At 37.3% G+C, this 17604-nt stretch overlaps 1 protein-coding gene across 1 annotated transcript; it reads right to left on the bottom strand.

Annotated features, from left to right (window-relative positions):
• Positions 1 to 85: 85 nt before the first annotated feature.
• LOC139150927 (protein canopy 4-like) lies at positions 86 to 16857 on the bottom strand. Its single transcript, XM_070723410.1, has 6 exons — positions 16618 to 16857; positions 15819 to 15948; positions 9392 to 9478; positions 4980 to 5112; positions 3064 to 3184; positions 86 to 2306 (listed from the first exon to the last, which is right to left on the bottom strand). Exons 1-6 carry the CDS (start codon positions 16763 to 16765, stop codon positions 2146 to 2148), a joined length of 780 nt encoding a protein of 259 aa, XP_070579511.1. The 5' UTR covers positions 16766 to 16857; the 3' UTR covers positions 86 to 2145.
• Between the last annotated feature and the right edge of the window lie 747 nt (positions 16858 to 17604).

Genomic DNA, 17604 nt, shown 5'->3' with positions numbered 1-17604 from the left:
AAGATAATGCTGATGTCTGCATGGAACAATGTGATGATGAGTGATAAGCCATATGTGTTGATAACAAATTTCTCTCATACTGCTAGGCTTTTCCAATATAAAATCTTTATTTTTTCACATTTTCTCTTTAAAACATCACTTGTTTACATAATGCAGACATGAAGACATTACTACAGCGTACAGTACATCTACACAAATGCATTTCACACCGTTTATACTGGATATTGTGAACATTGCAGTTTTTCAGTCTCTCTATGTCATGGAGGTTACAGTTACCGGTATAATTCAAACTCTAAAACATATGTGTCAACCTTTTCATCATCAAATATTAGTAAAAACCTATTGTTTTCTGCAGCAAAGTTTGAAACACTGTATTGGGGAATGGGTGTTAGGGAATTCAAGTCGTAGATGTAAGTCGTAGTAGCTACATCGTTACATCATTCCTCTTAAAATATCATTCAAATTTGAGCCTGGTTTTTAAACACCTGCAGACCACCAGCTGTTTCAGTGTTGCTATGTCTTCTCCGAGGGATACATCACCACACACATGATCTTAAATTTGAACTTTAAAGGACCAGAAGCTGTAACTTCGGATAATTTTTTTCACTGGTTCCATTTTGTATGCCCATGACAAATTCTTGTTCTACTCCCAAAGGCATGCTGTAACATCTACTATTTAACTTGTCAACACAGCGTCTGTGCATGTAAAATGCATTGTTATTGTTTACATTTGAATTGTAGTCCAGATCAGAATTCACTTGTTGACAATAACAATTCAGTCTACACATATGTACATGCTGAGTTGACAAGCTGAATACTGTGTATATCAACATGCTTTGGGGAGTCATAGACCCTCAAGAAAAACAAGGGTCTATGGGGGAGTAGAACAAGAAACTGTAGTTGACATTAAAACCAAAAATAGTGAAAAATCTAAGTTAAAGCTACTGGCTCTGTAATTTTGTGACGGCAGAAGCATGTGAGTTAGTTGCTTTGTAACATTCAAAACAGTAAACTTTGCTGCATTGTCGTTTTCACTAAGCATACATGGTACCTGCTTTATAAATGAAACCCTACATTAATAGCCATGATTTGAGATACACACCCACAATAATTGTTCAATGAAATTTATTGCTATAGCTCTTGTATGATTTGAATGACAAGCAGACAAACATCTTTAAAGATGTTTGTCTGCACAATAAAGTTATAAAAGCCAATTTTCTTTTGTTAAAAAACTAAAAATTGAAAACATAATTGTGAAAAAAATACAGCTAAAGAAAATTTTCGGTAAATGGCAGTTGACACAGTTTTAAAAATGTTTCTGAAATAACCTTAAATTTACACTTAGGAAATCATTCTGTCAAATGACAAATCATAAGTAAGCCTGGACTGCCACCTTGTGAAGTTTGTATTGCCAACTCCTTTGTATAGAATAAGTCTTGTTCACACAGAAATAGCTTCATTTTGAAGTGTCAAGGTTCTCATGATATAACACAGACCATTCAGGAATCTTACTCCAGAGTCTATTATATTAAGAGCTAAACCTAAGATTTTTTCATTATCTACACACACAAATATATACATGACAAGTACAATCTTCAGCTTCTCTGTCTCTCTAGAGCACTCCTGATGGTTGATGATGGCAAGAGATGTGAAATTCTATCATTATACAAGTTATGACAAGATTTCTTAAGTACAACTGCTATAAAAGAAACCTATCTTATGAAATTGACAATGCTAATCTTGGAGACCTCCCACCCTCTACCACCCCTACATGTATCTTAATGTTTATATGCAAATGAGTTATACAATGGTATTTGTAACATACTGGAGAAAGAAAGAACATTATTGCAAAACATCTGACACACTGTTGCAATTTTCAATTGCCCTACGATCTAGATACAAACATATGTGTATGCAGCAGCACTCTTGGCTATCAAAGAATCAACACTTCCAACACTGGTATTTCTCTTCGGCCGCCATGTCTATAGAGCTAACTGTAGCGCACACAACTAAACCTAAACACTAACACAGATAGGCACTTAAATTCTGTCCATAGGTACAACTAAAAGTAATGCCATCATATCTAAAACATTGAGTTGGGCTGTAAAAATTAAAAAATATAAAAATTCCTTTTAAACTCTCACATCAAAGTTCTTCATGTCTGGGTTCTTCTGTGTCATTTTCACCTTTCCTGTTCTTCTTCTTAGATTTTGATTTCTTCTTTTTCTTCTTCTCCTCTTCATCGTCTTTATCAGAAGAATTGCCATCAACTCTCTCCATCCCAGTCCACACTTCTAACAGACACTCTGTGTGGGAAGGTGATAAATTATAACAAGGGTTTCTCTGATGTTGTAGAACCTGAGCTGTCAAATTCTTTGTACACTTGCTATAGAGTGACATGTGAAAAAATCAGCAATGTTTCATTGTACTATCTGGTTATGCTGGATGTAGCTACTCTGTGGCCCATCAATGACAGCCATGTTGCATTGTACACAGTGACATCATAGTGTACCACATGCTAGAGACACTCAAGAATTTTCTATGCACCAACAAAGCTATTTTGACACCAGACAACAGCACTTTAAAGAAATAAGAAAACAAAAGAGGTTGATTGGAAAGCTTCCAGGAGGTGTGGACTGACCAGAAAACAACTCTTTATTTTGGCTCTATCTATGGTTATGAGGACAATGGCTACTTTCAACCTAGCTTTCATCACAAAGGTTGTCCAGCTATGCAGGGAGATATTGAATATAGGCAATGAATGAATGCAAAAACACCTCATTATTGCCAAAGCTGCCAAAAATAGATGAATAATTAAGAAAAGGGTTTTCAAACTCAAGAGAATAATCCTTTTAATTAAATAATCTCTTGCCACTGTTTATTGCCATTCTTTAAAGTAACTTGGCAAAATTGTTAACACAGGTGTACAATCCAGTGCAGTATTGCAGCCACTATTGAATCTTCTATTTCATGAGCAAATTTCAAAACAAATGATAGAAAATCCCAAACGGTCAGTTTTTGAAATAACGTTTACAGTTTATAACACAAAAAACAATGAGATACCTTGTTCATCTTTCTTGAGAGCTCGATCTTCACAGATGTATTTCAAGAGAGGAGTGTCGTCTTGGTGATGGTAGTACCACTCCTCCAAGTCCTCTTCATGGTTTTCCATCAGTTGCTCACACTTTGAATGAAAGAGGCAGATAGAGACAACAGGAGATGCAGTGAGATAACAGTGTGCAGGGTGAGAGGAGGTACAATGGAAAAAAGTTGTGGTCTGGAATCAAATCGTGCAATATCATGATACACACAGGGTTCTTAGTTAATTACTTGCGAACTCCAAGCAACAACACAGCAACATTTCATTTTTTATAAGTACATGCCAAACAAGTGGTATAATTCTTGTTATACCACTCTCCGCCTCGTGCCCATTGTTCTAACCATGCTCTCTAATTTCCATAACTGAATATTTTATTATATCCACCTGGCTTTCTTTTGTTTAAAAAGTGTCCGATTTACAAGTTCTTTTGTTTAAAAGTGTCCGATTTACTAGTAAATCGGACAGTTCTTTTGTTAAAAACTGTCCGGTTTACTAGTAAATCGGACACTTTTAGACAAAAGTATTTGTAAAATTGACACTTTTAAACAAAATAAAGTCACGTGGCGACGAGTAAAAAAAAAACAATTGCGAGACATTATACCAGAAGAATTTATTTCACCAATAAGTACAGAGTAAAGACACTTTAAAAGAATCACCGGACTGAATTAATTTGCACGACTGTACATCTCAAAATCAATTCCAGGCAGGTCACCTTGAAATAACGGTATTGATTGCAAATATCACTTCTGTGTTAAGGTTATTGTTATCACGATCATTCGAAGCTGAAATTTAAGACTTCAAAGTCAGTTATCAACACTGAATGTAGAGGTTTCAGTCGCCCTTGGTAAAGTTAAATCTAGCGACAGGCAAACGCACACGCAGTACCACAGTCATTGTGGATCTACACGTATTTTTTGCACTTGCAGTTTCTGTTGCGCCTTTCTCTGACGTGGCTGTGTAGCTGGGTCTTCCAATTGTGGCCGTTAGCACTGGCGTGACAGGGGACTTTTCTTTTCCATCTTTGGCTTTGGTAGTTGAAGTGCACCGGATACAGCTTTCATTTGTACTTCATCCGCCATATCGATATACGTAGAGCGACTCGGCAATTGCGTGTATGCTGCTCAAAGTTTTCGACCCAAATGAGCAAAGCGTGACTCTTACGTCGATCTGCAAACACCTTTTCACTTCATTCAACCAACCAATCAATCAAACACAGTTCATACAATTCAAATCAAACCAGGTGCTCAACAACGTCATCGCACTACAATAGCAACACATGTCAACTTTGTTTTATCCAATCATGGGTTATTTTTTTAAACTTTCGTTCAACAAGGTGTTAAAACGCGTCAATGTTTTCCTGCCAAAGTATCAACTTGCACTGCACTAAAATTACAAATAAAAACTTTCGGCGTGCAAACAAGGCTCTAAAACTCGGCAAATTCGTGGTATAACACGGTCAGCGAACTCGTAGTCGGCGGTTTACGGAATTTAACAGTACAGTTTGCCATAAAACTCCTCGGCACTGCGGGCCTCGGAGTTTTCTGCGGGCCTCGGAGTTTTACTGGCAAACTTTACCGTTATATTCCGTAAACCGCCTCCTACTCGTCCGCTTACCTATAGTAAATGACCTTATCACCGCTGTTTTTTGTACATGGAGGAAGTTTAGAGTGAAGAGAATCTAAAGCAACTGTGTAGAATTGAACTCCTTGGCTTCAACTGGTCAATTTACTGTATCAGTCCTCAGTTTGAAGAAATTAAAATGAGTAATCAACATAATTCTTTTTTACCAATAACAGTAATATTCATACAAAACTTTTTTTTACTTTCCAATATTAAGACCTGAAAAATTTTCAAATCTCAGAAGCGTCTCAAAACTTACATATTTCTTCATGACTGTAATTTCTGCTGAAGGTAAATCCCACATATCGTATGGTATTCCAAGATCCACCTTAACTCCTTTATCAACCAATCCATGCAAAGTCTGGAAAGTTTCACTCATTCCCTTGGCAAATCTGGAAGCAATATTCCATAGAATTCACCCATTAGGATAAATGTGGATAAACCAATAAAATACATCAAGTACAAATGAAATTAATTCTTCAAGGCCAGATTTTTGTTTATGTTTCATATATAAAAGGGCAAGTAGCTGTGTTTTTTGATAATGTTTTTAACTATTTTTGTTTTTAATGTCAACTACAGCTTCTCCTCCTACTCTGTAAAGTATGTCTAAATAAACACCATTCAGCTTTACACCTCAGACTGTTCAAATGTAAATTGCATTGTTACTAGTATTGTTGACAAATGAGTACTGGTCTGGACAAGAATTCAAATATACCATAAACAATAACACTGTATTTTACATGCATAGACACTGACTTGACAAGCTTTAGTTGGTGTCTGGATGTGCTTTAAGGAGTAGAACAAGAACTTGTGATTAACAAAAAACAAAAACCGTGAAAAAATCACCAATGTTACAGCTATAGGATCTTAAGGTAGTATGCCCCTCGAAAGTTAAAAGACTGGAACTTTCACTCTAGGAATCTTTCAACTATTCACTTTCAAAATCAAGAACGGTCACCTTGCAAATGTTGGAACTAGACAAACAAATTACCCAAGATTTAATGAAATTTGAAATTCAAAATGGCTGCCATCCCTATATTAACTATATGGAGAAAAATAAGATTTTCGATTTTCAAAAAACAAAAATGGTGAAAATTTTCCTAGCTCAAAAGGGTTTCAAAATGAACCCCAAACAAGTGATAGATCAGAAAAGAATTGAAAAAGTTTGGGAGTCCAAATATCTATTCCCGAGGTGCGTTATATGATTGCGAATTTTCAAAAATTTTCAAGTTTCTTCCAGAAACACGACTGGATAAATAGTCGTTCCCATCACTAATCCCACTCTATTTACTGAAAGTAATTCCTTTAAAACATTGAGTAGGTTTAACTTTTGCAAACTTAACTTTTATATTTTTGCTCACTGCAGTAACTACAATATGGAAAATTTGGGAAATACCATTTTCAGATATTGCTTATGAATGGTATGATTGATAGCTGTACATGAAGGCAGGCTAGATTCCAAAGAAAACCTTATAATGTCTATGCTAAAGGGCTCAATGAAAATGGATGACCATGGGAAAGTAATGAATTGTCAAAAAAAGGACAAACTTCTAGTTTCATGAAATTTTCTTCATTTGGAGAGAGGGACAAGAACTGTGACTTCTAATAATTGCATCATTAATTTTGTGCTGTATGACAAATACACTTTCTTGTCATTTTCCCTATATATACTGAAAGTATACTGAAATACAAGTACATTTCTATATCAACACATAGCAATCTGTGTGATATGCAGTGTACTATTTGACAAATGAATTCTTATCCAGATTAAAATCCAGTCATCAACAATGACATTCCACATTTACACATAGGAGATTGTATTGAATAGTTGAATACTAGGTAATGTGATGAGCTGGGACAGAACAAAACATGAAGTCATTGAGCAGACAAAAAATAGCCTTGAGGACACTGTCTTGCTACCATTGATAAAAATGATATAAGAATCCATAATGTTCGAACAACAAACGGCACATACTAAAAAACAGGTTGTACATATCAGATTTCAAAAGTATCAGTTTAGTGATTTCACGGTGGATTTTTTACCAAAATTGCTTCAAATATAACACAAGTAATTTCGTGACAAAAATTATCCAAAAATATCATCATACTGCTTAACACGGATATCAAGTTAATAGGTGCAACAGTTATCAAGCTATCAACATTAACAGAGTTCAAAAACTTGAAGCACAACAACTTAATGACAAGCTGATAATGGAGAGTTCATGATATACTTTATGAAGCTGGCTGCTATCTGGTGAGCAATATTTGAGCAGCAGATTTATGTAATTGTTGCATTTTTGAACAACAACTGCATACATTTATGCAAACAAAATATGAAAAGTAAAAATTTCTCCATACTTCTTTACACAAAATATAAAACTAATAGGAACCAACAATTTCCAAGTTATCACAACACATTATATGATAGACAGAATCTCATCCTAATTGCTTCAATTGCCATAAGAAAAGTAAGAGCTCAAAAATTGACTTAGTACAACAATTTATAATAACAGTGACCACGCTGATAATGGAGATTATCCAGTCCCATGGGGGTTTCCATTTACACTGGTATCTCCACTAATGAACTTGATATGGTTTGTATTAAATGTGTCCTTCAGATTGACCGCTTTGCCTCGGTGTAGCACTGGAGCTGGGCCTGGGCTGATGTAAAATAACCAATGTGGACACGCTGCGTCGGCCTAGGGCCGGCGTAGTTTGGTCCCGGCAAGAACGAGGTTCAGGGCTGACACAAATTCAGGTGTGTGGAAACGTTGCATTGGCCCTGGTCCCAGTTGACCAGGCCTCCACCATGGATCGAAGTTGAACTAGTCACCCTATTCACACAAAACAAATGGCATCTGAAGCTAAAGTTTACACTTATGGAAAGTTTTCAATCCAGGCTTTATCATCCCATGTACGCAGAACTATATCTTCCCACCAACGTTTGCATCGCAAGGGACACCATGTCATTTGATTCACAGTGCAGTTTTAAAAGTGACGCATTTAAAGATGCCCATTGGTTATAAATACAGGATTACATGAAAGGACGCTCATTATGCAAAGGACGCCCTACGAGTAGCTTGAACTGAGAGCTCCATACATTGCGCTGTTTTGCGTGTTTTTTATGAAAACTTATGAAATGGGAATGTAGTAAATACCTTATCAATGCATAACGACTCCATATTTTTCGAACCGATAAGTTTTCGGGCCAATTTTAGTGAGTATTGTGTGTGGCCAGTGAGAACGTCGACCAAGGGGACGCCGATGGGGATTTGAATATGACTGCCAATCAAACCTTGTGCAAAGTAAGACACGAGTCAGCTGGATGTGTACCTAATGTCGATTAGCATTCGCCTTATCTGCTAACGGTGACTAAAGTAAAAAATGCCACACACTGGTTATTTCTCCACCGCCGTCGTATATGCCCTACGCTCATCCAATAAATAGTGAAGATCTCACTGATGATTAAAAGGGCAAGTGGTGGTCGGTCATATTTGCCCTTCTTGAGCATAAAAAACGCATGGAAAATCATGAACAGTAGAAACAGCCTGCCATTATTCAAATGCGCCATTTTGAACTTTGACAGGTCAGAGGTCACAAAAGGACGGTAAATTTATATGGGTCCTAATTCTGGTACTGGTAAGTGTGGATAAGTGCGGACGCGACCCAAATCTATTCCAAAAAGAACAATTGTTTTGTGTTGGCCAAAACTTCAGTTGGATTGCAAATGTGAACGAAGTAAAAGTTTGGGTGAATCTAGCCATCTGGTGTTCAGCTTTATTGGAAATCCTTCCTGAACAGATATTTTGATTAGTCCCTGATATACTTTCTAAAGATGGGACGATATGTCAAAAACCCCTGAGATTTGTTTTCTGGACAGATTTTCAAAGAAATTGATACAAAATATAGTACTGTATGGTACATTATGTTCAAAGCCTTTGATACTGTCTTAGCTTACATAGTGTTATAAGTCATTTAAGGTCACAGACAAACAAAATTTGTTCTGAGATTAAAAAATTGCAAGATTCCACAGAAATAATTCACATAGGTCATCCCTAGGGATTTGTGTACCAATTTGGATTTAGTATTAGATGAGCAGTTTTTGAGAAAAAGATTTTTCGACCAGAACTTTTCAAGAAGAAAGACTACGACCAAAAATGACAAAAATGCTTCAAAATTACAAATTTACATATTTCATCACAATTTTAACAAATATCACTAAAGTAATGCCTTTGGACACGTATACCAAATATCAAAGCTTTCTGATCAGCATTTTCAAATAAATGAAATTTTAAAGCCATAACAAAATTTGCATATTTCATCACAATTTCAAGAAATCTAATTGAGGAATTCCTTACGGACATGTGTATTAAATATCAAAGCTTTCTGGCAAACACTTTTGAAGAACATGATGATTAAAGCTCTTTTTGACCAAAAAATGACAAAAATTGCCTTCAAAATACAAACTTGCATACTTAATCATACCAGTAGTTTGAACAATCCTTAGTAAGGGTATCGTTGGGGACTTATGTACCAAAGATTAAAGCTGTCAGACCAGTGGTTATGGAGAAGATTTTTTACCATAAATGTTTTGTGCAACCTAATTTGCATATTTTACATAATTTGCATATTTTGCTCATATGGCAATAAAGTGTTATTATTATATCATACCTTCGACTTCCTCTTCTCTCTGCATGTAAATTATACTTGAGGACTTCTTCACAAATATTTTCAGTTGCTTCAATAAATCTCATTTCTCTGTGGTGGGAAAACAGAAAAACATGAACATGGCTTGGATGGGAAAACTTTTTGTTTGTTGAAAGATTTAAAGGATATTGAGAAGCAGCCTATCTCCAATGCAACCTATATGGAAAGGATACTAGAGCCAATTATTACATGCCTCATATGATGATCAGCGTGTGCTGATTAACACAACAATGATGTTGTGGGCCACATAGTCATCATTTGACTGAAAGTAAACCGGAACTACTTTCAACTTGGCAAGTTTGCGATGAAGAGGTTCATATTAAAATTACATGGTTTACATAGGAAATCCAGTCTTTAGAAATTATGCATGAAAAATCAATGACTGCATAACAGTGACTTAAAATATATCAATACGTCTTTCATCAATGAAATCTACTTGTTAGTGGCTTAGGCTTTTTGTCTGACATGGAATAAAACATTTGATTGTCATTTGCAAAAAAAAACCTAAATATTTTGAGTGAAAACTATAATGAATCATTACAGTCCAAACAAGGGACGATGTCCCTTGAGGCCGTAGACCAATTGCCCTACTGATGTTGGGCAAATGTCACCTACCCTAAGGCACGCTATATCCTTGTTTGGGCTATAATATATATTATTATACACCTGTGTCTGTAACCTATGGAGTTTTGTCGTACAGAAAGTTTCATTAACAGAGGACACGGAGTCCAATCACTTTGACTTGTGGTACAATAACGTTAGGCGTTATTGGACGCCATTTCATTTTTGACCTCATAACACCTTTATGTCAGGGGGAAAATGAGCGATTTTACGCTTTTCACAAAAATATACTTTAACATTCAGTACTTCACGCAGAGACTAACAGTCATATAAACTTGTGAATTGGAGTGAAATTATACTGCTGTCAGCTTCAATTATTACCACCTACACTACACTGCCCTGGTTGAAATTTTGTTCTGTGCACTTGGTGGACGCTGACGGCATTCCCAGTCTGCTCGCAATCGTTCAGTGCAGTGTGTAGTGGGCATACTAAAAATGCCTTACCGTAAAAACCCGATCAATTCGACCAGAAAAAAATAATTACGATTTCAAAATCGTCGATTTATTAGGAATTAAAACTGCCGAAATAATTTAGTGGTCGAATTAATTGGAATGACGAGGATGAAATTTACGCGAGACATGTTTGCCATGTTGAGACTGCTTCAAAGCATGGACTGTGAAATTTTGTGAGGTCGACAAATTAGGTAACAAAAAACCTCAAACGCACCTAGGTGTCACATCAAAATCAAAGTGGCCGCGATTACAGACGGAGCGATCTGTGACACTGCCACCGGCCGCTCGAAGGACGACGCGTAAGTTGACATCGTGTGCCAGCCATTGGAAATATATTGTAACTCCCAGACAGGCAGATGAGATAGTCTAATGGCGTTTGATGCATTGAAAGTTTGTAAAAATAGTAAAAATGACATCACCGATCATAAGAAACGTGGTGTTGAAGATAATATTTTTTAAGAGAAGACTATGACGACCATATTTCTGTAAGTGTAAGTGTTGTCTAACTTTGGAAAACCAACATCTGAAGATTTACTTCAACTAACACTTTTATATTTATTCTACTCTTATTATAAGATTATTCGAATTTCTGGAAAGTAGGTGTACATTTCGATGTCTGTGTATCGTCTATACCGAAATCATATCCGAAACAGTATTAATCAGATCGCGTCAGCGTAAACCTCTCTCTCTCCCTCTCTCTCTCTCCGGCATTTCGATATTTTATATTGTCGACATTTATATATAAGTCTGAAGTTTCAGGTCACTGCTCAGTGCAAGTAGTTGATGTCAATTTTCCATATCGGGCATGGTCTCTATCGTCACTCAAATCGTTAGTTTTTTTCCTGTTATATTCGATATCAGACTCAAAACACAACGTGAACAATGTTGATAATATATTGCATATTTCGTATCGAAAACCGGTAAAGTTCGTAACTGGTGACATGTCGCGGCCTGGAGAAAGTTCATCACCATCGATCGAATGTCCGTGACGCTTTTGCTGCCAAATAGACATATTGACATAAGACATATTGCACAGGGAACTTCGCGGTATGGCAATTATATGAATTTTACCGTGAAGAAAATCTGTGACTTTAAACTGGCTGTACAACAAACAGTAAACATGGCGGAGCAATGATACCGACTTCAGAGACTTTGATTTTTTTTTTCATTGCGATCGCTGGTGAGAGCGAGTCGTCCGGTCGAATTTTTTCCCACTGGCTATTTGGCTTTGAATTTTCAATTGCCCTCATGTGCTAAAAACAAGACGGGCGTTCTCTGTGAATCAATAAGTCTTTTGAATATGAAAAATCGGACATCTGAACCTCAACTCGCAGCTTGAAAGTTTTCTCAGAATCAGGACAGGGACATCGGTGAGGCCGGATTTCACGTAGTAGCTATGGAAACCGACGGCTCGTTCGTTGTGAGAAAGCATGCGATGTACGTCTACGTTATTTTTACTGGTTTTGAGAACTTCTAAAATAACTTGTAATCTGTATATCTTCGCACATCGAGCCGATATTGTATACCTATCACCGTCGAAGTTTATGTCTTTCACTGTAGAGTTCTTTTTATCCAAAACACATATCCAGAAGAGTCCCACAGAGCAGTCAAATGAAAGGATAATTGCTTCAAACGAATGACATTGCACGAAAGAATGAAAATCAACAGCACATCCTGGACGTGATTTAAAACAATAGCGCTTGTGAATAGGACTATTCTATTTGAGTAACGGGGATGGAAAGCACAGAACTGTAAAAGTACTGGAAAAACATGCCGTTTTTCTCGCAATTTTAGCAACTGTAACGACCCTTTATTCTTTACTAATACCTTTCCATAATTGAATTAAACTAGGTTTAGGGCTTATACACACAGTGTACACTGATTTACAGAACTTTAAAAAGTACTCTGCTGGGAACGAGCAGGGTTTACACGCTATGGGCGCAGTAAAACAATGGTCACGTCCATAGGTTCAAGGACATTCATCGATCACGGGGAGACACGGTGGCAAAGAACATACAATATCTGGTCATCGGTGTACTGCTACCTGTGAATCGAAACGACAAGTGTAGGCCTATAGCTTCGAAATTTTATGGGAGAGACACCACGACTGAGACCGGCAGTAGCACAACAAACTATTCCGAATTCTGGTCCGTGTTTAATACAGACATCTCTGTAGGTGATTCTGGTTTCTCAATCGAATCAAAAGTCCGACATTGACAACATTGACATAAAATATGTCCGAAAAATTTTGTTTTATTCAACCAACTGATTCAATTCCTTTGATATCCCCTATGCAACATGTAAACAGTCCGGAAAGACTGACATCGATGTCTCCCGGGCCCTCATGCATACAGTATGGCCGTACGAGTTCAAATATTTCAGTGTTATACATTTTCTTGTCCTTCTCTTTCTTTCTGAGCCGGCCCCGTGTCATTATTGTGAACACGGCTAATAAATAAATAATAATATTTCTTCACCGTTTTGCAAAATATCTCGTCAACCGGGCGCATGGGCAACATCTTTGTACGTTGGTCAAAACTAATGACACTGTCGGTCAGGATAAAACATCGGTCAAAGTAAGATTGAATAAGGAAGCTAGACGAAAATGCTTTCATCGATTGACAAAAATGAGAAGGAAACGAGTCAGTAAATATCGAACCATAAAGGGGAGATCGAGACTGCCATCCCCCATGATTAATCAAATGGGAACAAAATATATATTTCGATCTACAGACTTACACAACCAGAGACAGCATTTTATTCAGCTTTAAAATAAGTCACCGCCTTTCCTATAATAACACCCCGTTTGCGTTTCGATCTACTCTGCTCTGTCCCCAATCGGTATGGCCGTCCGGGTTTCGCCTGCCGTCGGTACTGACTGATACATGGTTGTTTCTCTAGCTATCTTTTCATCGTTTGGCATAAAATACAGCATCTCTTTTGGTGCACAAGGCAAATCAACGTTTAGAAGGAAAGTCACAGGAGGTTAGGATATTATATAGGTGAAATTGAAATGGAATATTGAAGATGAAAAGACTTTTATCGGTCGACAAAAATTGCCACAAAACCGAGAATTGAGATTGTGTATGATTTATTAATTGGGTACAAAAATATTCGATTGAGTCATTAAAACAGCCAGAAAGAGCATTTTCTTCAGCTTGAAAAAATAAGTCGTCGTCTTACTCTTTCCTTGACACTGTCCCCATTTGCGTTTGAAAATATTAGTCTGTTCCCAGTTGGTAAGAACGCACGCTGCGCAGCGGCCGTATTTACCGACATGTAACATCGATTTTTCCTCAGCAATTTTTTCAGCGTTCGCAAAAGATTTCGCAAACTCATTCTTTTAGTGCACGGGGCACATCTGTCTATGTGTTTTAGGAACAAGCAACGTGTGGTTTAGAACATAATATCTGTCAAATTAGGAAGGGATATTGATTCACACACAGAAAGAGTCTGTAAATTTCAATCGACACGGGATTGTAAGAATTCGGAAAAGACAATGAGAAAGGGAGAAAGTAGGTAATTTATTCTTACTTTCTTCGATATTAAGGTGAGAAAATAGTTACAAAACCAGAGACTAGAGGGCTGGTACTTCACACACGCTGAAACTTCACGCATATTTCGAAAGCGGCGACTGAGATCCAGCTCACTAAATCACTGAGGTTTCCCACTCAGCGAAAATAATCATGTGACCCAATGAAAACCAATCTGAAAGCCGTTTACAAAGCCCTTTGTTGTTCTCATTTCTGCCTTTTTGTCTGACCCGCGGTTCATCGTATTCGTAACGGTGGTTTTCGATGTCTTTAAATATCGTTCATTTACCAACTGAAGGAAGTTTTTGAAGGGTATGTAATTCGGTCGAATTAATAGATATCGAGAAAGTCCCAATTTTAGTCGGTGGTCGATTTGAAAGGGCCCAAATAAATTATGTTTTGTGAAAAAAATAGGGTGGTCGAATTAATAGGGTGGTCGAATTGATCGGGTTTTTACGGTATTATAATTTCGACAATTTTTTCTGGTAAAATTGGACTGAAACCGTATATAATAATAAGGTATTTACAAAAGTTCTTGTACATCGTACTCTTTGGTATTGTCCTCAGATCTCAGACAATACTTCCACTGCAAGATGTACTCAGACATGAATCCCGGTATTTTGTGGATAACCTTATATTATATCATACCTGTATATCGATGGCGCAAATACAGCAATCTGATTGGTAGAGATGTGAACAGAGCAGTGCTATATTTTCAAATATCAGTTGGCACATACATGTGAACTCTTGGCAAGAGTAAAAATCCTTTTTTGATGTTTCATGCCGGAAATTCAATATACTTTTATGATTTAATAGCAATAAACCACCCCAGCAATAGTAGTTCACTTAATGTATGCACTGAGCTTGCATATACATCATGAACTGGTCAAAATCTTATGGTACGTATACCATTGCTGTATGTGATTTATTGCTTAAATATCACAGCAATATTAGTCTCCATGATAAACCGCTGCAAAGGTCCTGCTTGTGATTAAATGATCTTTCATTTCCCTAAAATTAAGAGAACATGACCCAAAAATGATCCATGAGCTATGTACTCTGTAAACGACATTTTGTATCTTCCCTGGGTGATACTGGTGTCGTGTGTTGTGCATTTGAATCCTATCTAGAATTACTGACTTGAACAACTTCAAAACAAAAATATATCTGTGGAAAGCACAAGTTTTGAAGTCAAGGTAAAGTGATATTTTCCTCATTAGCATAATAGCAGATACGTGCTACCAAATGCTATTTCACAGATTTCTTATCTGTTCAAAACAGTCAATATGTTCCGTCAACCATTCTTTCAGGATGATCAAAGATTCCATGTAACAACTTCACAAAGTAGAAATAACCATTGAAGAATGTTGTTACATAAACTGACAAGCCATTGATTCACATGTCGCTCATCCTCGTCACTGTCATCGTCACATGGTACATGCTGAGTTTCACTTACACATATTCAGTGTTCCATCCTCGATGGCATCAACGCGGGGATTTCCCCCTTTACCAGAAAATTTAGGGGGGATTTCACCTGAGTTCATGTGTTCTACTGGTATCTCTAAGGTGTGGCTTGCACAATTTTATGGGGGGCTGGTCCCCCCTTGACAATTTACTAGGGGGTGCCAACATGTCCACAGAGGGGGATTCCCCCCGTCCCTCTGTCCAGATGAAACACTGCATATACTGATGACGATGATGACAATGATGATGACAGTGGATGCAAGTTTCATTCACACATGATGACAATAATAATAATGATTCTGATGATAATGATGACTTACGATGTGTGGTAATCGACCCTTTTCAGTCTGTCTCCCTTAGCGTCCAGTTGGTGCCCCACCTCAATCTTGGCTCTTGACTTTTTGGACTTATCAAACTGACCCTGGAGTTCGATTGAAAATATCTTACACACTGGAAAAATAAACGAAATCAATTAATTGGGATTAATGTATGCAGAGCGAAATAAGACAGTTATTTCTCGAGTAAGCTGACTGTTTAACCATCGAAATGAGGATGAATGCCATGGAAAATGGTGTAAAAGTGGAAGTTGAATAAACGGAAATCTGTAGGTTCGAAACCAGAGGCAGCTACTTCAACGTTTAACTCAGTGCCCCAGTGCTGCATGCATCGTATCGAAAGTCATGGTTATGCAGCCTAGTTGCTTTATTTTGTGTATTCGTTTTCCACTCTCCAACTCAGTATCATGGTAATATAATTCTATCATAAATGCAATTTTCAATTTGTTAATGAAATCGTACTTTTCAGGAACACGTGAAATGAATCGATTGTGCGATTTGATCGTTGCCTTTGATGATAACGCTTATACAGACTTCCGCATACGGCGATGCGGTTGTGAAACTGTGCGGACTGAAAGGCGAGGTACATGCACAACATTATGGCGTCACGTAAAAACGCTGGAAAACATACACTATACAATATCAGCATAAAATGAAAAGTAGTACATCGTGATACCCGTGCATTTGGTGCATGCATAATCACAACACGAGAGTGTACATTTGGAATCCATCTCAATCTCATCACTTCCGGGTTTCACAACAGTGCCTCACCATGTGTACGTACCTTCACATCTTGTCGGTTCCCTGTGTGGATCTTCCCTTTCAACTTCATTTTCATTGTCACCGTGTACGCAGAAAAGTAGAAACAGAATAAAGATGACCACCGACCCAACTCTCATTTCGTCGAGCTTGAGCCTCGCAAGGCAGCGCATAGGATGCAGTGCAGACTCCAAACTGCTGGACTGGGACAAGTCGCCGGGTTGTGTTTTGCTACGTAACACGTGTGTTGTCGTGAATGGCTGCTGGTTTGAGACCCCCTAAGTTTACTGAAAATAATATATAACGGAAAAGGTTAGTTCGCTTGTCATGTTTTGTAGTGATTGTATCTCTTTATTAATCAATCGCAATTCGCAACCCTCTTTAACCAGGGACTTACTACAACCCGAACAGGAGCAACAAATTACACAATACACTGATAATAAAATTAAGGTAGAATGTGCCACAGAGATAGATGTTTGGGCTCTCAAATTGTTAAAATTCTTTACATTTGTGGTCTACCGCTTGTTGGGGTTATTATTATTATTAATCTTTATTTAAACTCGATAACTTCATAGGTGAAACACTTCTTTTCATAGAGGTCGAATAGATAAAAGAAAATTATATTACAGTACAAACTTGAAAACACAAAAACACAGAAGTACAAATAGCAGAAAAAAAAACTACGAAGAGGCATCAGACAAGCAAATAGAATACAGAAAGTTATTACAAGATTTCTTGAAACTAGTCAGTGACTCGGAGTCCCTGATGGCTTTGGGGAGATTGTTAAATTCATCCACACCCGCAACAGACAAAGTGTTTTGATCAACAATTGTACGTGCTTTGGGAACTTTAAATTGGAAGAACGCAGTGATCTGGAAGGGATATAATTATTGAACATACTGGTTATATAATCAGGGGTTAGATTGTGAGTTTAAAGTTAATCGGCAGCCAATGAAGCTGAGTATACATTTGATGAGTGGAAAGAGGCGGAAAAGTGTCAAGAATAAGTCTC

The sequence above is a fragment of the Ptychodera flava genome, chromosome 15 (assembly GCF_041260155.1).
Source record: "Ptychodera flava strain L36383 chromosome 15, AS_Pfla_20210202, whole genome shotgun sequence".
Lineage (NCBI taxonomy): Eukaryota > Metazoa > Hemichordata > Enteropneusta > Ptychoderidae > Ptychodera > Ptychodera flava.
The sequence above is the reverse complement of the archived record's forward strand: the minus strand, read 5'-3'. Positions and strand labels throughout refer to the sequence as shown.

What these genes read in the sequence shown, in the direction of transcription:
- LOC139150927 (XM_070723410.1), bottom strand. Translation starts at nt 16,765, where the DNA reads ATGCGCTGCCTTGCGAGGCTCAAGCTCGACGAAATGAGAGTTGGGTCG. An exon ending in GGAACCGACAAGATGTGAAG is followed by an intron (nt 15,949 to 16,617) that starts GTACGTACACAT and finishes TTATTTTTCCAG; the next exon opens with TGTGTAAGATATTTTCAATC. An exon ending in TCTCAAGAAAGATGAACAAG is followed by an intron (nt 2,307 to 3,063) that starts GTATCTCATTGT and finishes CTTCCCACACAG; the next exon opens with AGTGTCTGTTAGAAGTGTGG.